This window comes from Brienomyrus brachyistius, chromosome 15 (assembly GCF_023856365.1).
Source record: "Brienomyrus brachyistius isolate T26 chromosome 15, BBRACH_0.4, whole genome shotgun sequence".
NCBI classification, from domain to species: Eukaryota; Metazoa; Chordata; class Actinopteri; order Osteoglossiformes; family Mormyridae; genus Brienomyrus; species Brienomyrus brachyistius.
The window spans coordinates 17,031,767-17,054,364 of record NC_064547.1 but is presented as its reverse complement, the minus strand read 5'-3'; the positions used below and the strand labels follow the sequence as shown (position 1 = coordinate 17,054,364).

The window sequence follows — 22,598 nt, the reverse complement described above, 5'->3', positions numbered from 1 at the left end:
GCCCTGGGGTGTCCTGTGCAGCATACAGGGGGGGTGAATCTTCAGGTCCAGAATGAGTTTTCTTATGCCCAGGGATCAAAAGTTCCGGGGGGGGGGGGGGACAAAGACCTACCTACCTACCTCTGAAGTGCAAACAGGACCCTGCTGCCCCGCAGTCACGCAGACAGCCAGCGCAGACCTGACGAAGACCAGCCCCGCATGCTTTCCTCCGTCCCTCTTCCACACCGCGCTTGTACAGCTGAGGCAGGGTGAGCGAGGAAGGGCCCCTCCCACCCCTTCCAGCGCAGCCTACCGAAACCAGGAGGCGGTCTTTCTGAGTTCCAGAGGGGCGGAGTCTGAGGAGGGGCAGGGAAGTAGAAAGAGGAGAGCGGAGAGCTGCTCTCCCTACAGTCAATGAAAGCGATACCCTGAGCCCGTGATGAAGGATCACAGCGCGGGCTTGCGCAGCATGCCTCTGGGACAGCCGAGGAACTGTGCCTGGGACTCGCTGGAGCGGCTGCAGCCTGAGTACATGTCCATGTGTCTGTTCGCAGAGGACTCCTACCAGAAGCTGGCCATGGAGACCATGGAGGAGTTGGACTGGTGCCTTGACCAGCTGGAGACCATCCAGACGTATCGGTCCGTCAGCGACATGGCTTCCAACAAGGTGAGCGGCAGCGTCCTGGCGGCACTGGGCCCCGGGGGACCTGCGGGGCATTTTTCTGGATCGCTGCTGGTGTTTAGGGGGAGAGGAGCTCTCCCTCTCTGGCCACACGGCTTATAATGCGGCAAGAAATCCGTTCCCATGCACCAGTGCCGTGCACTAGTGCATCCACAGGCTGCATGAACTGCCCTCCCTCCTGATTGTTGTCCTGTTCCCAAAAAACCTCTTCGCATCATGCTGCTGTGATTGCGAGTCCCGCTCCCAGTTTAATCGTGGCGCCCACAGCAGAACTCGGGGGGTCTTGTTTGAGGTAGCGACTGGTGTTTCCGGAATGGAGATGTGAATGGGAGAGGAGATCGCTGGATTACGGGGAGACGTAGACTGTGTGTCCGGGGAGAGCTGCTTATCTGCACTGTTCCCTGTCCGTGCGAGAAAGCGTTTCATAATTAATTATAACTAATAAGCAAATTATTGATAATTAATGATCAGTTAATTGTAAATAATAATAATGAAGGTGAGGAGTGTGAAATGAATGCCTTTATGAAGACGACCAGGCACTTTCTAGGTGGTTCTTTGGGTCATTCAGGGAATCAGGAAGGGGGGAATGATGGATGAGCTGCGGCTGTTTGCGGAACGAACTGCAAAGACTCCCGTCTCCTTCCTGATCTGGCTTCCTTCAAAGGGGTATGACAAGTACCTCTCCCCCCCCCCCCCCCCCCCCCCCCCCCCCCCCCCAAAAAAAAAAATCTGGCATCACGAAAAAGTCATTCAAGATTCATGTCCCGACCTTCATGGTCAATTCACCCGATTCACCTGAGGCACCGTTAGCGCACCAGGGCCGTAGAATAATGGGATACGAACTGTTTACGAACTGGTTGTCCCGACCATAAAGCTCATCTCACTGTCCGACTTGCATGCATCAGATGGATATGATTATTGTGTTGGGTTTTTAACACTGTAGTTATTCTCCACGTCCAGAAACATCGTTTATTGTACATCTTATCAGGGATTCTGCACCTTGAGGGACGTTTGTTTGACCCGTTGATAGGTTGTGGTGGTCGCAGATGTTTCTGACCACAAAACCGAGGTGAAGGTGTCACCGGCGTGTGCTTCTAACTAGCTGTGAAGCCAGAGCTGCTGTTTCAGTCAGAAAAGCAATGAAATAAAATGAAAACTCTGGGAATGTGTATGACTGTTAAGCAGCGTCCTGTGAGATTTTAGTTTGCTTTGACTTTTATTTATGTGCAAACTTCTTAGATGCAGCTACAGCTAATTAACCGCAGAACCCTTTGCATTCTCCCTGACACGCTAAAAAAAAAAAAAAAAAAGCTAGCAAAGGGAGAAGTCGCTCAGCCTTCGCAGTGCTGTCATTCCCGCCTCAAACCCCTGGCGTGGTACCGAGGAATGCGAGCAGCTCATGTGCGGACCTGCACTAGTGTGTGGGGACAGCTGGAGCCGAGAGTGGAAGCAGGGGGAGGGTGGCTGCGTATCCCGAGGGCTGGCGGGGAACGGCCGTGTCGCTAGCCCCCCTCCCCGCGGACGCCCAAGGCCCTTACCCACATTTTGGAAATCTGTCTTGTGGGATGTTAACGGGAGGAATGATGACTGCTGTCGGACTGCTAAAGCACCTGGCATGAAGGAGATCGGCCTGTTGTGGTCTGTTTTTTTAGCAATTAGCAAAAGGCTACAGGTAGTCCTGCATGGTGGTTGAGGAATCTGTGGGTTGCCAGATGTTTTTAGGAATTTTTATTAGCCATCTGGACTAGTGATTTTTAGACACCCTTGCTTGCTTTTCACAAGACACACATATGCAGGGGTGGGGGCAAATTCCCCAGCCATGGCAACCTTCCAGGCACAGTTTCCAATTCCTAACCACACTTGTTTCTTCGCCGAGGTGCTGCATCTGTTTTGTTACTAGTTTAAAAAATAAGGAACGGGAGCAGACAGGCAGTCGCTTTGAGGACGGATGTCCTCAGGGTCCCAGCAACTGCTCACGCAAGCCGAGCTCTCCTCAAGCACTTAGTATCGCAGAGCCTCACCCGGAAATACTGAGGGTTCTCAGAACTGGCAGGAAGTGAGTGGAGTTTTGAGAGGCGAGACACTGGTATAAAGACGAGAAGGTGGAACATCAGCAGCGGCGGAGGCTGGGTCATGGTGCGTCTCTCCCTTCTCTGCGTTCCTCCGTGCCAGAGTAACACAGAAAGGCAGAAAGGTCTCGGTGAAGATCACCCAGCCTGTCACAGCCGACCCAACATGGGGGCCGGTTCTGCTCAGCACAAAGACAAAACGTCAAAGTTTGCACGTTGGTGGAAGCAGGTAGGCTGGCATCCCGTGGACGACCGATTCTGCATCTTTGTCTCAGCGTTACCCAGAAACCGGCTGCCTCTTTCGGGGGGGTCTGATTCTGGCCAGGACAGGGTATGAGCTCAGCTCATTCTGACTGATTTTGGGGGGGGGGGGGGGTTGCTGCTGTCTCAGATGATTGTGTAGCTTGTCAGGTTGTTTAGCTAGTAAACATGTTGCAAAGCAATACTGGTGGAAATCCTAATGGCTGCATCCAGGTGGAACCCAACTTCGCTGCTGCTGCCTGATTTAGAATTTTTACAGTTACTTTGTATCTTCCTTTGTATCGCGTTGAATGCATTGAAGTTGCACATGGAACAAAATGCATTTATATGACGCTAAAAATTCATAACCGGTAATTATGCCTGACATCCGACCCGTTAACATGGTAATTGGAAACATCTGAAGGATTTGGTAGGGAGTGTGATTAGACGTCCGCTGCAGAGTTTCCCAAACACGCAGAGGTTGGGCTGCACCAGTCGCGAGGCAGCGCTGAGGTAAACTGCGGACGCATTTCGCCAAGGGAGGGAGAGAGGAAGTGTTTCAGTGCGTTGAGTAATCTGGAAGGCGCCAACATTCCAGGTTGCCGATTTCACAACTTGGTGACGTCACTTGTACGCAATTCGCCGTTGAGAAAAGATGAATGTGGCTCTGAGTCATTTGGAAGGAAATGAGGCCGTCAGAAGGTGTTTCTTTAATATTACCAAGAATTCCGTACTGAATTTAAACATATGCTGGCTGAAGCCTCATGTTTTTCTGTGTTGCTGTTGGTCTTCCTGAATTACAAAAGTAATGAAAATATAGCTAATGTATGGATTTCGTTCATGAAGGAATTTTTCTGGGGGCCGAACAATGTACAAGCACTATATTGCATTTTAGGCTGCTGAATGAACATAAAGATGTATTTGTCGTTTGATTGCTTCCAATCCTCTGCGCCCCCGTGAGGTGGCCAGTGGTACTGCAGCTCTTGGGTGCTCGTCCCGTGGTTGTGCACGTCGCCTCCGGACACCCGCATCCTCAGCGTGTATGAGGTTGCACTTACTTAGCGATGTATTTCTTTTAGCATGTAGCATATCTGGTGCTGGACCGTAGCCTGGGACATCTGCGAGAGCCCTAATGTGTTTTCACAGTTGTAGATGTGATTAGTGCCCGTTGTGCAACATTAAGGGGAAACTTGAGTCCTTTTCATGCGTCTTTGAACCGTCAGCCGCTGATCACTTCTTCCCCTGTGGCAGCCCCCCACCCCCCCCAAATGTGCCTCGGTCGCTGTCCTCATTTACCCCTTCCTCCGCAGTCCAGTCAACGTTCGGCCCCCTCCGTAGTTTAGTCTTTCTCCTGATTTCTGATCTCTGATTTCTTGCATGATTTAATCAGCATCCTGTTATGGTGCCACTTTTCAGAGACGCGGGAAACATTTCTACCCTGTCGCTCCACCCATGTTCCAAACGCACGGTTCTCCACACAAGCCTTTCATTGTGTAAGCTGAATGCATGCTATTCATACTGTCTGTCACAATATATATGTATTAAATATGCTACCGCTGAAGCCCAACTTTGCTTAAACACTAGTGTACCAGTGCATGCGGCTTGAAAACAATCATGCAGTAATGCAGTAAATGCACATTTGCGTGTGGATATGCGACATACGTGGTGTGTGTCCTGCCTGCCGCTGCACAGAGGACCTGCATCCTCAGGTCCGTCTCCGGTGATGCTGGACCGCCGCTCTCTCTCAGTGCACCGAGAACCTCTCTGGTTTTCTGTCTCCTCCAGGCGGTGTTATATAAGGAGGTCTTCCCGCAGTGATGGGGGGGGGGGGGGGTAACCTGTACGCATCCCCTTGTGCTTTTAACTTTCTCTCTCTATGACACACGTACGCCGCTTGGCGTATCGGCTGCGTGCTTCCAGGTGATTCTGAGCTGATCTGCAGGCAGTGCCACGTGGCCCGAGGGCCTGATTTTGGGGGTCGGGATGCTTCTTTGCTGGGCCCTTATTTCCTGATGCTTGACGGCAGAAGCCTGGACCCTGGCAGATCGATTCCCCCGATATTCCTAGCCGTTTATCGCGGGGAAGCCTCACAGAGGCGGCAGCGGTGGGTCATGTGATTCTGTTGCCATGGCGTTCCGGTTCTCCTGCAGAGAGCGGGGGGGGGGGGTTGATTCAATTATCCTGAACCGCCCGCACTGCAAGACGAGAACTGGCCTGCAGTAAATACAGTGGTCTCTCTCTCCCAGTTAGCGATCCACTTGCCAGGCGGTCATCTCACCCTGCTTGACCCCGTGCAGAAACGGGGAGCTGCAGTGGAAATCGGTGGGAATGGCTAAGCATCTGAACACATGAGCCTTTCATGGGGGGGGGGGCTGTTCCTCCCCCCACCCCCATCTCACAAAATATGTCACGGTTGCATAAATGTAATCAAACCGCAGATAATTCAGCATAATGTGAGCGGGGTGAGCATGCTGTCACGCTGCCCTTTAGAAATGCTACTGCCCCCCCCTAACATGTGAGATCGTGAGCTAAGGAGGCTGCAGGGAGGTGGGGGGATGCACTGCAGAGGAGAGCGGGGGGATCCTGGCTTGCCGTTGCATAAGAGGAGCAGGGGGCTCCCTCCCTTATCTGGCGAATCGCGTGTGGAGCTGCCGCTCGTCGCTGGGGCGGGCTGGCTGCACGGGGTGGGGGGGGGGCTGCACCACACCACTCGTCAGAGCGAGACTGATCCAGCAGAGGGAGACCCGCCGTCGCCGCTCGTCCTGCTCCTGCCTCCGATCGCTTCCACCCGGGGGCACGGTGACCCCACCTCATCGGCGCCACCGTCCTACTGTTGTAGTCATTGCCGTGGTCCGTTACCCTGGGCCGGCCGTGGACATGGGGGTGAAGAGCGGGCTGCCTGCAGAGGGGGACGCCGCATTCGGCCGCTTCCTACGCCACTAATCGCCCCGCGACGAGGGTGGGGGGGGGGGTGAGCGAGGTGGTGGATTTTTAGCACCCAGGATCTCCATCAACGAGGCTCCCCTTGGGGGGCGGAAAGCCGCAGGCTCCAGCGGAAAACGGCGTCCAAAATGCCCGAGGCGAACTACCTGCTGTCCGTGTCGTGGGGGTACATTAAGGTGCGTAAGGGTACTGGGGAGGGGGCAGGGAGGATGCAGTAATGGCTTTATTGTATGCGAACCTCCGTGCTGCTCTCATCTGCAGACATGCAGCTCCGGTGCAGGGGGTGGGGGGGGGCGGGTAGGTGAGTGGAAATGTGTGGAACGATGTAGCGCAGGCGTCCCCACCGATGTCAACAACACCCCAGAGCGCTGCATGCATGTGCACGCTGGCTGCGGGCGCGTTCGGCTGCGTCTTTGATCTCTGCAGACTGGTGAGGTGCGTCCTCGCACGCAGTGCCAGTCTGGCGGAGTCGCCACGCTCGGAGGGATCGCCCGTCATGCTCGTGACGTGGGAATCCGCCGCCATGTAAATCCTCAGAGCGTAAATAAATACTCACCGTCTCTCTTCTCCTTCCCTTCAGTTCAAGCGGATGCTGAACCGGGAGCTGACGCACCTGTCGGAGATGAGCCGCTCCGGGAACCAGGTGTCCGAGTTCATCTCCAACACCTTCCTCGGTAACTACGCCCCCTAGGGGTAACACAGGGGTAACACAGGGGATGTGCGGGCAGGGACTTGCTCCATACAGCTTCGGGAGTTTTGTTGGAGTTGGGGGAGGGTTTGTTTATTGCAGCATCTCTGATCTCCCCCCCCCCCCCCACACCCACGGGGGCCTGAAGGCTCCAACAGGGTGTTAGCTGAGTTTAGCCCATTTTGGGGGGATTTATCCACACCCCGCCAATCACTCTACGGCGGTGCCACCTATCCACTTAACCATCCTGTTTCTGTCAGTCTTCATAGGCAGACTCCGTATAGCACAAGTAAATAAGACAGATACGCACGGTGAATCACTGTGTCACTGTATGTCACGTGTCTTTGATTGGCTAATGCTGAGTGCGGTGTTAGAGATTGGAAATGAACTCATCGATGGGAGATTTGATTATCGCTTGTAATCCATCAAATTTCCCACCTCAGGAGTAAAAAGAAAATGCTGTTTGTTTACATTCCAGTTGTCCGTAGCTGCTCTGGAATGTTGTATCCGAACATATATGATTCCGCAAAACATCTAATATGACATCTTACTATTAATTTACATTAAATTTACATGCAGTGCATAGTCAGTGAAGAGCAGTGCCTTGGTTATCTGCCACTTCATGATAAGATTAGGATGGTGGCTTACAGGAAAACAGCGTCGTTTTGGCACGCTCTGGGTACTGCCAACAGGGGGCGCCGTGCAGTGCCCTGCAAGACAAAAGCAGCTGCCTTTGCATCTGGGTCATCCTGCAGCCGGGAAGGGGGGAGACAGATTCGTATTTAATGTGGCAAGAGGGGCCCAGCGGCAGGGTAGAGGGGTGGTTTGCTAGCTCAGGCCATCGGCATGGAGACCCCACATCACCCGCGTGCCGACGTTAGTCACGGGAATGATTCTCTGGCTGAAATCGAGGGACCCGGCTGCTGTCCACTGGGTTAGTGTGCTCCTTGCTTGAGGAATTATCCGAATCAGAGTAATGAATAGCTCACTGGAGGAAGCTTTACTGTAGGAAGCTGCTCCAGAGCATGAGGAACACTCTGCTTATCTCACACGGCCAGTTTCTGCACTTCATTTCCCTTCCAGCACGTCCCATGGGTCGCCAAGCCCCCCCACCCGAAACTGAGCTTGCAGTGAAACCGCACCATTGCAGTTCACACTGAAGAATTCGAGATGTCTCTGTCTGCTCAAACTGGTGGTGGGGGGGGGGCAGGCGTGGTATTTTCTCAAATGGAGAATTCACAGGTGTAGAGTGTTATGGCTCTTATCTGGCGACAGACCATTGACGTCACTTTGGGAAACGGGAGACGTGGAATCAGATCTTAAAACAAAAGGCCTTTGTTTCATGGTGTTTAACAGAAACAAGGAGCAGCCTCAGTCTTTTAAAGGTTCTTCTCGACTTTTTTTCTTGCCCTCGATGTACCAAACGACCAAATCGAGGAAGGAGAGGAAGGTAGTCTTTGTTAACTGCAGAAAAATAAAGGTCAGAGGAAGAGTGAGGAAGGGTCAGGACGCAGTCAAAATTTAGGTCTTAGGTTTGGTGTTAAAAAAACAGCAAGATGCGGTGGCTAGTTGGCATCAGGAGCCTTGTTTACAGCTGAGTGAAAGTGTGCACCTTTTAACCCTCTCTCGTTTTCCTCAGACAAGCAGAACGACGTTGAGATCCCGTCGCCAACACCAAAAACCCGGGAGAAGAAGAAGAAGCAGCAGCTCATGACCCAGATCAGCGGGGTGAAGAAGGTGACACACGGACCAAACCTCTCCAACTGCAGCATCTCCCGCTTTGGGGTCAAAACTGACAAGGAGGACCTGCTCTCCAAGGTAGGAGCTGGTCTTCATCCACCCAGCAGAGTAAATTCCATGAGGACCTTTGAGTTTATAACCTTTCTCAGGGTCATTTAAGTGCACCTAAGTGTTCAGATACAAGGTTGTCCTTCCATGGCCAACTCCAAGAGGGTAGATCCCATGATAGCTCTCTGGCATTGGAAGTCAAACCAGATTTTCCTGTAGATTCTTTCCTGAAGGTTTTCCTGATGTCAGTGCAGGAGATGATATCATCCCCAGACCCGGCACTTAAGCATCCTATTCTCTTATCTGCAGGAGCTAGAGAACCTCAACAGGTGGGGCCTCAACATCTTCACGGTGTCTGAGTACTCCCAGAGCAGGCCCCTCACCTGCATCATGTATGCCATCTTTCAGGTGAGTACCATCTCCAAAACTCTAGACACTCCAGGAAAACATCTCTGGAGGACACTTAGGGTTGGGTTGTATTGTGCTGGCACCCTGACTCATTTCACCTTGCCTGTCAGGAGAGAGACCTTTTGAAGACGTTCAAGATCCCTGCGGACACGTTTGTGACCTACATGATGACATTAGAGGATCACTATCACTTGGACGTTGCCTACCACAACAGCCTGCATGCCGCTGACGTCGCTCAGTCCACCCATATCCTGCTGTCCACACCTGCCCTGGATGTGAGCACCACCTCCCCTTGCTCTTCAAGCAATTATGTTATGTTGAGAAACAAAAATTGATACAAAAAAATAAACTAATTTGGTGTATAATGAGTAACTTAGGAGTCTTTTAATTGGTCTTTGAGCTAATTACAATGTATGGCTCCTCCCAGTTGGAATTCTGCTGCCGTCTGCATTTACTAATATGGCCGTTCTCCTCCTCCTCCTATCTCAGGCTGTCTTCTCCGACCTCGAAATCCTTGCTGCCATTTTTGCCGCCGCCATCCACGACGTGGACCACCCCGGGGTATCCAATCAGTTTTTAATCAACACTAGTGAGTATTTCCTTTCTCATACCCGCCAGTCCGCGGCAAGCTTCCTGGTCTTTCCCCTGTCAGAAATCCTCACCAGCTTGCATCTTCGTTCCAGACTCAGAGCTGGCCCTCATGTACAACGACGAGTCAGTACTGGAGAACCACCACCTTGCTGTGGGCTTCAAACTGCTGCAGGAGGAGAACTGCGACATCTTCCAGAACCTCACCAAAAAGCAACGCCAGTCCCTCAGGAAGATGGTCATAGACATGGTATGAGACCTCTACTCATCTTCGACTCCATGGTCATCCGTGTCAACTGCCAAGCTCCTTTCTAACGTGAGGCCATGTGTGTCCTCCAAGGTTTTGGCAACTGACATGTCCAAGCATATGAGTCTGCTTGCGGACCTGAAGACTATGGTTGAGACCAAGAAGGTGACGAGTTCTGGAGTACTGTTGCTGGACAACTATACTGACAGGATACAGGTATATTTTCTCTCTGATCTCCGTTAAAGACACAAGTCAGACTAGAGGTGCTTCTCTCTGCTATCCCTCATAGCTTAATGCAATATTTATCGAGAACTGGCAAAGCCATTTTAGCTTTTTTCCTCAAGGTCTTTTTCGACAGGCCTTGAAAACTGATTCCGCTCTTCTTCTCATTGACTGACCAACAGGTTCTCCGTAACATGGTTCACTGCGCAGACCTCAGCAACCCCACGAAATCCCTGGAGCTGTACCGGCAGTGGACGGACCGCATCATGGATGAGTTCTTCCACCAGGGTGACCGCGAGCGGGAACGGGGCATGGAGATCAGCCCCATGTGCGACAAACACACAGCCTCTGTGGAGAAATCCCAGGTGGGTATCCATCCCCTGGCGCAAACAAACAGAGGGAATGGCTTTTAGAGTACTGATGAACAGACAACTAATGTCGAACCATGCTCATCTCACAGGTGGGCTTCATCGACTACATCGTGCATCCTCTGTGGGAGACATGGGCAGACCTTGTGCACCCTGATGCCCAGGACATCCTGGACACGCTAGAGGACAACAGGAACTGGTACCAGAGCATGATTCCTCAGAGTCCCTCGCCACCTTTCTACGACCAGGGCAAGGACGGTCATGGGGGTGGAGACAAGTTCCAGTTTGAGCTGACGCTGGAGGAGGAGGATTCCGAGGGAACGGAGAAGGAAGGTGAGGGTGAGGCTCACTCCCCACTGGACTTCTGCGACAGCCAAGATGCTGGAGGAGCTCTGCCGCCCACCCATATAGAGATCGTGACGCAGGAAGCCTCACCCGTGGACACATAGGTGTGGGCCGTAGTCCCAGCTCTTGCTGACGTCTTTTGTCCCCTGGGAGAAATTCCCATGGTCCTGCTTTTGAGGAGCCTCAGGGCTGGACTTTTGGCCAGAGGCGGCCAGCCGCCACCATTCACCCCCCCACCCCCCCCGTCATTGCCGCACTACTTCTCTGAGCCAGAAGTTGGGGGGGGGGGGGTTGGTTTTTGAGATGAACGTTGAGGGAGCCCTCAGGCTGTCACTGATAGGCACCTGATAGAGTGGCCGGATGTAGAGACGAAGGACGGGATTCGGTCGTGAACGCTAGATGGCCAAACGCCACGGCTCGGTCGCCAAAGTGAGATTTTTGTACCAAGAGACAAATTTTTGTCGGAAGAGGAACATTGCGAAGTAGCACATGGATCTAATGAGCAAAGGATATTTGTACAGAGAAATGGTTTCACTATTTCTGTAAAATCTGTCTGAGGACCGTGTGCCTTTTTTACAACTGTCTTTTAGATTTTTTTATTTATTGAACACGCTTTGTAAGTGAGATGTTTTTTTACACCAGGAAGCTCATCAGCGAAATCCTTTTGTAAAATCAGAAAAGAGAATTCAGTCTTCCTACTGACTGATATTGGGCAATATCAGCTCTATCGTACAGGCATGGGAGTAATTCAGCGGCAAAGAGACACCCACCAAGATTTTCTTTCAGTTTTCAACGTAGTCACTACATTGGAATTGAAAGTCCCATTTCAGATGGAGCACAGGATGTGTAACATTTCAGTTATGTGTACTGCCTGTTTGCTGATCTATGTGAAGATGGATGTGAATACCGTAAGACTAAGACATTTGCTGGGATTCATTAACATTGTTTCATTTTATAGATATATAGAGAAGACATCAATATTATTTTCACCCGATTCATTTTTCTCATGATTCCAACTCAAATCTTGATGATGGGGGAAAAAAAAGCACTTTAGCAATCTAAACACTGCTGCATACAATCGAGGACCTTGCAATATTTCTCACTATTTATTGAAACTGAAAGTTGACTGTTTTTATCATTAATGTGATGCTGAACAACACTCAAGGTGTAGTAGGTCTTCCCAGGTCCCTATAGTCAGCTTTTCTCAGAATGCGAGAAAAAAATGTGATCATATCCATCAAATCTCATTTATTTGTGAATAATTTGAGGCAATACGATGAACTAATAAAGTCGGCAAAGACCAATAGGCTGTTCTTTGGTTTTGAAAAGGGACATTTGGCAGTTGATGTCCTCATGCATGCCATGCCTCTTTCTGCTTTCTCATCATCAAGGTTTGATTGGCTGCATCTATAACTTCCCTTAAAGTCTGGTCAGAAGCAGCAAACTATCTAAATGCTACCAAACAAAGATGCCATCCGAACTAAACCAAAAAACAATCACCTAAACGAAACCAAAAGCCCACCATCTAAACTAGGTTGAAACTGGGAAAGCCGGAGTAATTGGGCGTAGGTCAGCATCCCAAATCGCATTTTGGCAGATGGTAGGGAGTTTTGGGCCAGACTTCGGGGTGAAGTTTCCCGTCTCGTCATTTCGCCGATCAAGCCCGCTGTCGTGGGCGGAGGTACTGAAATTGCGGCTCAGCCCGGCTGCCTTTGTCACGTGGCGTTTAAACTCAATAAGACACATCGCTTCATGCCGCCTTGTGTGTGTGTGTGTGTGTGTGTGTGTGTGTGTGTGTGTGTGTGTGTGTGTGTGTGTGTGTGTGAGTGAGTGAGTGTGTGTGTGTGTGTGTGTGTGAGAGAGAGAGAGACTCTCTTTTCGAGTCCGCACCTCTGCTTTGCACCTGAACTCATTTGTCCTTTACTGTTTATAACAGTGTATTTATTTACCTTAGCTTGTAAATACTATAGTGTTCATTGTAAATGAATTTTAATTTATATGCACCGGCATCGCCTCTGATGGGTGATGTTAGTGTGTAGAATGTTCTGCGAGTCTTTTTATTTAGGAAAAATACACTTTTTCGATTGTCTATCCTGCACCATACGAAAGGGGGTCCTGACCATTCTGCTGAAATTGGAAGGCGAAGTTAATCACGTGAGAGGACAGTCACGTGGTTCGCGGAACACGTGGACGGTCCGGGTAGAGCTGTGTTCCTCATTCTGGTTGCTAAAATTCTTACGATGCCGATCTAAACTCCGACACTGCAGCACCTTCAGTAACGATGGGAACAATTTCAAGAGGCTGGAGCTTCCATAAGTCTCTCGCTTCTGAGAAACACCACGGTTTTTGGAAGAAAAAAAAAAAGACGCTTGGCACGGAGTTACTTCCTGGCTGTAAGAATGACTGCTGACGTGAACTCCGTAAATTATGAACATGCATAATTCTTGTGCTGAAGTGGCGAAAGAAAAACATCTTCTTTTGTTATATTCTTACTCAAACTGTCGGTATAACTCTGTACTCCGTGTTAAAACTTTCGGTCCAAATCGCGTCCCGGATGGTTAACCAGAAGTAGTCAAATCTGCATGCCCAGTGGGTGTGTATGTCTGTTAAATACTGCATTGTTTCAGGTGAATATTTAATGTTTCACACAATGTATGGTATAGTATTGTATATTGTGTCCAGAAAAATCATATACTTTTTCTATGAACTGATTAAAAAAGCATGAATACATTTCCGTTGAATGTATTTTTTTTTACCAATCTCTTTGACTTTTGAAATGATATAGACGTCTAAAATAAAATAATTCGAAGAATACTTATGCGTGGACTATCAGGAAATCATCTGTGTGTGAAAGGCAAGGATAACCCTAATGGTCATATACCCCAAACCTAACCATTTTACCTTGCCTGGTTTTTAAACCGTTTACACAGCTATACTATATCTTTCTATGTACTGGTGAAATAAGTGCGTTACCCCTTTAGAGACTTGAGCCAGCAACCTTCTGAGAATGTTTCCTGTTTCATAGCCACTGCAGCCCACATTTCCACGAAGGCTTTAAATACAGCACCGTAATTATGGTGTTCACCCCGCAGCCACTGGAATCTGTCTCAACCTTAAATATTACCGTGTGTGGTCCGGTTCCCTCCCACATCCTGCAGAAATGACATTCAACGACTGCAAATTCAGTGTGGAGCCAGAACTCCCTCCCCCAGCGCCAAACACCCTCCGTTCCTTGCAGACTTGGGTGGGCACTAACAATACGTGCACAAGCCGATCTGGTTTAGGGAGATAATAAACACTTTAGTTTCGACAGGTGGCGCCAACGGCAACGCACAGGATACAAAGCCAATTTTCTGCCATATCGCATCCTTCCTAATGACAGATTTCAGCTTTGGGGGTCACTGCGGCTCAGTGGGTAGACCGCTATATAGGCTAAATGCTGTTTCTAAATTGTCCATAGTGTGTATGTATTATAGTATCCTGTCCGGGGTGTATCCCAGCCTTGTGTCTTGTCCTGCCTGACGAACGTTTCAGTTTACTCTGAGCAGAATAAGCAGTTGGAACATGGGCGATGTTAGATCAGATCAATCGGGGATATAGCGTCGAATATTATATATATATATATATATATATATATATATATATATATGTGTGTGTGTGTGTGTGTGTGTGTGTGTGTGTGTGTGTGTGTGTGTGTGTGTGTGTGTATTCAATAGCTAGAAATGCCCCTGAGTTGGAAGAAGGATGGATGGACAATCCAGCCTCCCTTATTTCCTGAACCAGCTCTCTGTAGCCCTCTGTGGCCTAGGGGGAGCCATGCTCTCCGGTTGTAGTAATAAGAGACGCTCAGTTGGAGTTTGTGTCAGGTCACTGGCAAAGCAACAGCCATTAACGGAGACATTTGGCTGTCGGAGTACATCAGAGGGAAAGTGTATCAGGCTTTCATTATTGCTGACGGCTGACTGCATAGTGGCACAGCAATGTCCCCAAATCCCGGTTAGTTAGTGCTGAAGTCGCTCCGGGGATTGGGGAGGGGGTGCTTTCAGACCGACTCATAAAACCAGTTAAGAGCGCAGTGGCCTGACTTCGTGTAACCGATCCTCCGCCACCGGCAGGGGGCGCTGATGGGCGACGCCGTCAGTCGCGTTCTGAGTCCTGATTTGCGTTTAAAACTCGCGCACTGCTCATTTACAGACGTAGCGTAAACCTGTATATTCAGCATTTCTTTGGTTATTATTTAACCCTTCCAGTTTCTGCATCTCCAAGGAGCTTCCTAAAAAAGGGTAAGTAAGCCAATCTCCTAAATCCGGGTCAGGTCCGTACCCTAGAGATCAAAGCATGATCTCCTTATTAACTCTATGGCGTGTGTGAAGTTCTTTTAAAACTAAATCAAATGAGCATTGTTATAACTTTCTGTGCCATTTTCTGATAGTATCACGTCGAAAAAACTGTTTGTCATGAAGAGCAAAACGGGATACGTGCATATCAAGAAATATTTCCGGAGTATCATGTATAAATGTCAAGTAAATAAAGTATCTTGATGTTTGTTTGAAAGTATCCCGTGATACACAACAGCTCAATTGCTGTTTTTACACATTTGGAGCCAGGTCTAGTTTCAGTTAATAGAATAATTTCTTTTCTTAGTGTGTTTATAATGGTGTTTAAAACGAAAATACTCGTGTTTTTATCATTATCCTGTTGCTTAGTGGACATTCAAAGCAACAGTTTCTTCATTTGTTTTGTTTTAGTTGTTTTTGTGTACAGATGCAATTAAACTTAAGTATAGTTAGTAGGATTATACTTAAGTAAACTTACAGTGGTGTAAACAATAAACTCATTTTAACATGTTTGTACTGTTTGTGGATCAACATTTTACTGGGGTGTTTCTGGTCAATTATCTGGATAAAAGGTGCAATTATTTGTACTGTGTTTTGAAGGAAAACACTTACATGAGGTAATTATATGATTTTTTTTTTGTAAACGCATCATAATGAGGGCAGGTTTTGTCAGATTTAAACCGACAGGCTGCTTATGTACTCACAATGATCTTCACTGAGAGTGACTTTTCATGGATCTTATTTACTTGTGGTTTGTCTTATCCTGTTTGGTGGTAGCTGGTTCATTGTATCATGCATTTTGATTCCTGTCCACATTCTAACATCTGAGCTTTTGCTCAGAATTGGGATTAGCTAAATAGCTAGCTAAGCGTGTAAATTAACGCATGCCATTACATCTTTAGAAAGTGATCGAAGTTCAGAGAGCAAACTGTAGCTGAATGTGCTGCAGCATTCAAAATCAGTCTTACATCTATCAAACAGTATGCAACGATAAAGAATAATAAATAGTGTGTGTGTGTGTGTGTGTGTATATATGAGAGCGAGCGAGAGAAAGCACTCTGGGGAAAAAAAAATTGAGGCCATTCTGTATTTAAAAAAAAAAAACTGCATTGTTTAAATCCTGGTTTAATCATGGGTCTGCTGGCAGAAGACGGCACTGAGCAGTAGGTTCTAAGCGGCACTGAGCAGTAGGATGACCGTTAACTTATCCGGCTGTCCCTCATATACCGGAGGATGACATCAAGTGACTTTCAATAAGAATGCAAAACATTATGTGGTGCAAAGTACACCGCTGGGGCAATTCATAACAGGCGTTCATAACATAAAGAAGCATGTATAAAATGTATATTTTACAGAGATGCATGTCCATAAACTGAGAAATGGGTGAAAAATTTGCTGTGGTCTAATTTTCTCCAGAGCTGTGTGTGTGTGTGTGTGTGTGTGTGTGTGTGTGTTATGTAATATAAAATACACAGGCCCACACCCTCCTTGGGTGTAGATTTGGCTATGGACGGTAAGGACATGTCCCTGCCAGCACTGTGGGAGTTACATGTCTCTAGAGGTGTGGGAGCTTGGGGGCTGATTTGATCCCTACCAATGTTGAAACCAAACCTATGACCTTGATATACACACAGTAACACGCAAGTGAGACAGTAGTTAATAAATGACAATGGTGATTGGGGTTGAAGTGCAAGTTATCAGTGCATATTTAACATTCTTATTGGTCATTTGTAGTCAGGCACGCATAGGCATGTATACTTTTGCGTTAGTGGGATCGGCACTTTGCAGGGGCCCTTAAACACGTAAAAGGGAGGAGCAAGGTGACGTTGTCAGGGGGCTGTTAATTTCTAGCTGCAGCCCTGGTTGTAAGTATGGACGCGCTCTTGTGGAAATGGCTGAAATGTGTGAGCTCAGCATGCAGTGGAAAGCTGGGGGCAGAAGGTCAGCTGCGATATGGACTATGGCAGGATGGACGCGGTCTGCCGTTTGCTGACGGGGAACCTCCCGGCGCGCGGGACACGCGTGCAGTCACGTGGGCGTCTGCGGGGCGGCGCTGGCGCGCAGAAGCGGAGCTATTCAGGCTTTGCTATGCAGGAGATTAAGTCACCTCGAAGATAAGACCAAACGTAACTTTAGTATTTATTTAAGACCGATCCCCCTCCCCCTTACGCCAAATCATAACATTGTGTGCGCCGGTAGTGTGTGTTGACGGGCTTAAAGCCAGTAATCGGGGTGGCGACGGGTTGTTCTGGGACAGATGGGGAGAGCGGGGGGGATGGCCGGCCGCCATATGACTCAGGGGCGTCCGCGGGGGGCGGTTTCCGTGCCGCCGATGCGCACGCTGCGGTCTGGCTGCGCCTGAACGGCGGCCAGTGCAAGACGTAACGCCGGAACTGTGGAGATGATGATGATCGAGGGGAAAACCAGCAGGAAAATGCGCTGGAGCTGACTGGGATTTTTTAGAGGGGGCGTGCCGTCGCCTACGGAACCTGCTAGAAGCGCATGGGAGTGTTTTTGGAAAGGGAGTCATGCAGTCGTTTGTTTCTCTCCGGCTTTAATCGTGCTGTACTTCCCCGCGTGATACGTGGTTGCATATGGCGTGTCGTATGTATGATTTAACCTCTATTTAATCGAAGGAAAACCCCCGGCAGTAAGCACAACACTGATCTCAGCTCGGTTAAAATAACACGCTCGTCCATCCTAACACTAAAAGTCACTGGTGAAATGATGATGAGTATTTCCCATTTGTAGGAGTATGTAGGAGCACTAAAAGTGCTTTTAGGTCTCATTGGCACTGACCTTAACTCACTCTGTCATCCATACCGCCCCTTGCATTTTAAACAGCCTCAGGCTTATTATGAATCTTCTGTGGTTTCGGGCTGCATTTCCATCCCTTATCTGGTTCCTTTATCCGGTCCGGGATTGTATTGGACCGCCCTGTTCTTAAATGATTACTGCTTTGTCTTTCTGGAATTTTTCTGTCTGTGCTGATTTGGAAGTTTTTGCTGTTTGTCTTTGCATCACATTCTATATGAAAGTGTGGATAATCAATATAAACAGGGCATAAAACGAAAGTTTATAAAAAAAAAATCTTATGGCTGAAATAATGGGCAATGTGAAACAATGAATGATTATCTTTTTAATTTTATGATCAGGTAATGTTTTTTGTTCCAAAAACGTAACAATAATAATCATAAACATTTACTTTTATGATATTCAACTGTATGGTGAACGAAGTGATTTACTTTGTGCGGTACTGATGATTAAAAAGCTATTGCAATCAAAAACCGTGTGCGGTGTTCTGAAGCAGCAAATTTCGGTAAAGGTCAGCTACGAAGTCTTGCTGCGCCCTCTAGTGGATATTTTATGGGAAAATCGGGAAGTAATAGTAAGTGAATTTATAGGACGCAAACATATTTTCTCTCATTGATGTATGTAATGAGGATAAGAACTAATAATTCTTGGGAAGAATCAAAGGTAAAATCACTGACCTTACAGTAGTGCTGAATGAGGCGTTCGTTTGATTCTTCCAGATCGTCTCCCTGCGAATCAGCGTAATTATTAAAGCTTCCCATTCATTTCGTAGCGTTTCCTTGCCATGTTTAATTTCACGCTGCCAGCGCCCTCTGCAGGGTGCTCTGCGCACAGGTGCCTCACCATCCTTTCCCAGGCTGCCTTGCCAAGCCCGTGACTCACTTCCTGCTCGGCGGGCGAGCAAGCAGCCGATTGGCTGCAGGGCTCCCAGCATTGCGCTAGGTTTATTTATCAGGTGCTTTTATACCAGCGGGCTGAGTTGGAGGTCAGAGAGCAGGATCAGCCAGCGTCGGGCGGCCCCCAGATCAGCTGGGTTTAGGGCCCAACAGCGATACGATCACTCTGCCAGCCACAAGATTCAAACTGACAACCTTCCAGACACGGGCGCAGATCCCAAACCCTACCGAGCGACACAACACCCCAGCACGTGGTGTTGACATGGCTGCCCAGGAAACAGCGCCCTCTGAGTCTGTTTATGGGATTTACAGCTCACTATGATGTAACCTCCCCTCATGTCTGGCTAATCCCCTTACCGCCTGAGCCCCACCTTCACAAAATGAATTCCCAGAATCTGGGGTTACGAATTTGCCTTAATGAGATCCCGGTCACACGCACTCAGATAGATGTGCACAAAATCACCGATCAGTATTTGAGACGTTAAAAAGACCTCCTTGGATTCACTTCATCCTGAATTGCACTTCCATTACCAGTCACAATTTGATTCTGCATTACCCTAGTTACCTGAATTACATTGATTCTGAGTTAAACTTGCTTTTGGGATTACACTTGTCTTTTAGAGGCAGGGGTGAGTTTGTAGTTTCTGAGCTCCAACAGTAGCTTCGAAACCCACCATGTTGTAGTGAATGTTTATGGCCAGCAGGGGGCCCCCAAACCCCGGGTGCCCTGTGCAGATGTTTATTTTGAGCGGCGGTAAACACCCCTGCCTCATATCCTGCTTTGCTTGCGGCTGATCATTGCCCATTTGGTGAGCCGTTTTTTGGGGGTAAATTTGCGTGAGGCCCTTGAGTCTTGGGTCACGTTCCTTTGAGATGTTACCTAGAACGAGGGCACTGTGTGGCTCAGCAGTTTAGGAGTTTTGTGATTGTGATCGGAAGGTCGTTGGTTCACATCCCGGGGTTGGCAGTATGATTTCACAGCTGGGCCCTTATTGCATCTGGGACTGACTTTACCCTACTTCCCAAAATGTATGTTGCGTTGAATAAAAGCGTCGACTATTTAAGTGAAAATGTTGAGATGGAGCATTTATTAACGCTCTTCAAATCAGAGCTGAACGTTCTGTGATTATTAAATAATGATCACCGATTGGTTCCCGTGATAGAGCTCCAGTGCTTTCTCACTGCTCCTGCTGTATTGTTTACTCTTTATTAATTCTTTAATATTAACTCTGTGTCCCTCCCCCCGCCCCAAGAAAAAGGGAAGTTGCGAGTCCCCACAGGCTTTTAATCAACCACATGTAAGTGATTCCCCCCCCCTCCCCCCCCACACCTCATGCACGCACTGGTCTAGCTCCGGGAGATTGTGGCCCGGCCCCCCTGTCCACTTCCCTATTCTCCGCAGGTCCTGTGGGGATTCGGCGCGCCTGTGTGTGTGTGTGTGTGTGTGTGTGTGTGCGCGCGCGTGCATGTGGGTGTGTCTGCCCCAGCTCTGAGCGCCGCGCAGCCGGGAGTCACAGTACTCGTACGCCATCTCGTCTCTCCACCTAGAGCTTCCCGCCGCTGCGCCTTTGAGCCTGGACCCCATCGCCCCCCCCCTCCGCTCCACACCTCCTGAGATGAGCACCACCCCCTGGGCGCCGCGCTAAATGGCAGAGGAACTCTGCACCGGCTGGTTCCGTATCGTCGCAGGTAAGACGTGCCTTTTCCCGCTGCGCCTGCCTGCCGTTCCCCGCCGCCGTAACGTTGACAGATGTGCCCAGCGCTCTCTGACAGCACTGCGGCCCTCCAGTGCGCTGCTGCGATGCTCGCTACATTCTTTTTTTAATCTTTTGTTCCCTCGGATGGAAGGTGACAGTGCGAGCTGGTTATCCTTCCAGCAGAGGTATGAAAGCAGGTCAGCAAGCTGTGTTCTCTCCGCCTCCACCCGCGTTTAGGTCCCATTTTATTTATTTATTTTTGCCTGCAGCCCAATGCAGTAACTCGAAAAGCACTGCACTGGAGACATGGATATCTGAGCCACCCAGAAACAGCCCAGTGTTCACCAGCCTGCTTTCCTCCCTCCTGTCAGGAGCTGCTGGCAATACGTATGAGCAGGGCTCCACCTAATGGCTGTTTCAGGAACTGCCAAAGGCTGGCTTACTTTAAGAATTCATTACAAATTTCCCCAGAAGGGAAACAAACATGACTTTAGAAAATGCATTGTGCCTTTTTTATATTAAATTAAAAACCCCTATTAAGAAACGTGATACTCGACTAGCTAAAGCAAAGCGATGAAATACTGTAAGGATGTAATTTGAAGCAGTTTTCATTTGAAACCTTAATGAGTGATTTAATCTTCATTCGTAGCCCCTGTTCAGTCATGATTTACTAAGACGCAGATTAGCACATAGACGCTTTTCACTTTTCGTTGCCGGTAGATTCACCTTCACTTAATGTTTTCAGAGCTTCTGCTTATAGTCAATAAATTTAACATGTAGGTCACTTTGATCCAGGCCGAGGCTGAACCCAAATCTGAACCCAAATCATTTTATTTTATCTTTCCTTATTTTACTTTCCTCTCCTGCTTGTCTAGAAAAGGCGCTGCGTCTTCCTAGCCCTAATATTGGGAGATTAGGGTTGAGCCTGATCATTAGTGCATCATCGTCCAGCTTTGATACTCGTAGAGTCAGGAGCGTCTCCCGTCTTTTGCTTTTAGAGACGAGTCCGTCTGAGCTCTGCCAAGCACCTGTCTGCCATGTGGTGATCACCTGCCGGGATCTTTCCTGTTCCAAGCAGGAAAAGTCCATCTATAACGTGCCCAGCCATTCATCCTCATCATCATCATCATTGTCATTTCTGTCACATTTCACCGCAATCCCATATTTCCCCTCTGCCCTCTAACCTTCCTTATATGCATCTGTCTCCAGTTCCCAGCTCCCTCTCTTTCCTTTCGTGTGGTTTTGGGGAATCTTCACTAATACAGAGCGTGAACCCCAGGCTCCCCCCGAGTGACTCTGTACTACTTAATGCACATGGGTCCTGTAGTGGTTTTGGCACAGAGTCCTGTGCTGGCTGATACCCACAGGTGCCGTGTTCGCTGCCCTGACCGCCGTCCATAAAGGACGCGAAACAAACTCGGTTTGTCTGAGCTTATTCCTGAGGCCTAGTGCACATCCCCTCCGCTGTCTGTAAACACTGTTTCGTTGGCATTAGTGTGTTTCACACAGACTTGGCAAGTTGGCATCATCTGCCTGTTCCAAGGAGCCTTGCAGCTCCGAGCACCTAAAGTCTGCCCTCATTTGACATCGTTTCCCAGACTCCCTTTCTGATCTGTAGTCAGAGATTCTTTAAAAGCGAAACGCAGACTGCAAGTAAAATGTATTTATATTCTACAGCCCTCAATGTCCCTTTTTTGTACTTTAATTACAAAAAGTCAGCATTGAAATACAATATTTTTGGGGTCTGTAACCAAGCTCATGATATGAAATGCAGAATTGTTAGAACGATAACTTAGTAATCGATGGATGTTGAGTGAGAGCCTTGATTATGTCCTCGATTGCGAATGAATGCAGTGTCATGGCAAATAAACAAGCATTAAGGAGAGCCTGGACTGGCGTCTTGTGGTCGGAAAACTTGTGATTCAGACCAGTGTGCTGTTTCTGAAAGGAATGGTATTTACAACACTAAGCTCCTCTGCTATAAGCAGTAGATTCAGATTCGAGGGACGCTGTCCTTTGAGATCCCCGTGGATTTGGGTTACTTCTGCAGCTTCCTGTTCAGTTTATCAGCGGTTTAATTTGTCTCCCCCCGATCCTGACGTGCCGTGAGTGTTTCTGTAGGGCAGGCTCATACTCTCCGAATACATACTTTATTTACACTGTGCTCTCTGTTTAACAAGGATTAGGAATTAGGCTTTATTTAGTAAATCCAACCTCCCCCCCCGGTTCATTAAAGCCACCTGCCCGCAGTTCGGCAGAAGGCACCTTGTCCGACAGACTCCCTGGT

The 22,598-nt window shown here is 48.7% G+C and overlaps 2 protein-coding genes across 7 annotated transcripts in view; both read left to right on the top strand.

The window, feature by feature from the left end:
• The window catches only part of pde4ba (phosphodiesterase 4B, cAMP-specific a), a 90,138-nt gene extending 76,841 nt beyond the window's left edge, over nucleotides 1–13,297 (top strand). For 2 of the 3 annotated variants that reach the window (XM_048976115.1, XM_048976116.1), the window contains 10 exons: nucleotides 534–646; nucleotides 6,494–6,587; nucleotides 8,241–8,419; nucleotides 8,699–8,797; nucleotides 8,908–9,072; nucleotides 9,287–9,386; nucleotides 9,481–9,635; nucleotides 9,726–9,848; nucleotides 10,037–10,219; nucleotides 10,315–13,297. In XM_048976115.1, coding sequence (XP_048832072.1) covers nucleotides 534–646; nucleotides 6,494–6,587; nucleotides 8,241–8,419; nucleotides 8,699–8,797; nucleotides 8,908–9,072; nucleotides 9,287–9,386; nucleotides 9,481–9,635; nucleotides 9,726–9,848; nucleotides 10,037–10,219; nucleotides 10,315–10,671 — 1,568 coding nt within the window. In that variant the 3' untranslated portion in view covers nucleotides 10,672–13,297. Of the gene's footprint in view, nucleotides 1–533; nucleotides 647–1,378; nucleotides 2,960–6,493; nucleotides 6,588–8,240; nucleotides 8,420–8,698; nucleotides 8,798–8,907; nucleotides 9,073–9,286; nucleotides 9,387–9,480; nucleotides 9,636–9,725; nucleotides 9,849–10,036; nucleotides 10,220–10,314 lie in introns of those variants that run through there. The other variant, XM_048976114.1, reaches the window with a different exon arrangement.
• A 1,394-nt stretch (nucleotides 13,298–14,691) lies between these two features.
• Nucleotides 14,692–22,598, top strand: part of sgip1a (SH3GL interacting endocytic adaptor 1a) — a 50,971-nt gene continuing 43,064 nt past the window's right edge. For all 4 annotated transcript variants that reach the window (XM_048977561.1, XM_048977563.1, XM_048977562.1 and 1 more), the window contains exons 1-2: nucleotides 14,692–14,850; nucleotides 20,163–20,303. In XM_048977561.1, the coding sequence (XP_048833518.1) occupies nucleotides 20,261–20,303 (43 nt within the window). In that variant the 5' untranslated portion in view covers nucleotides 14,692–14,850; nucleotides 20,163–20,260. The remainder of the gene's footprint in view (nucleotides 14,851–20,162; nucleotides 20,304–22,598) is intronic.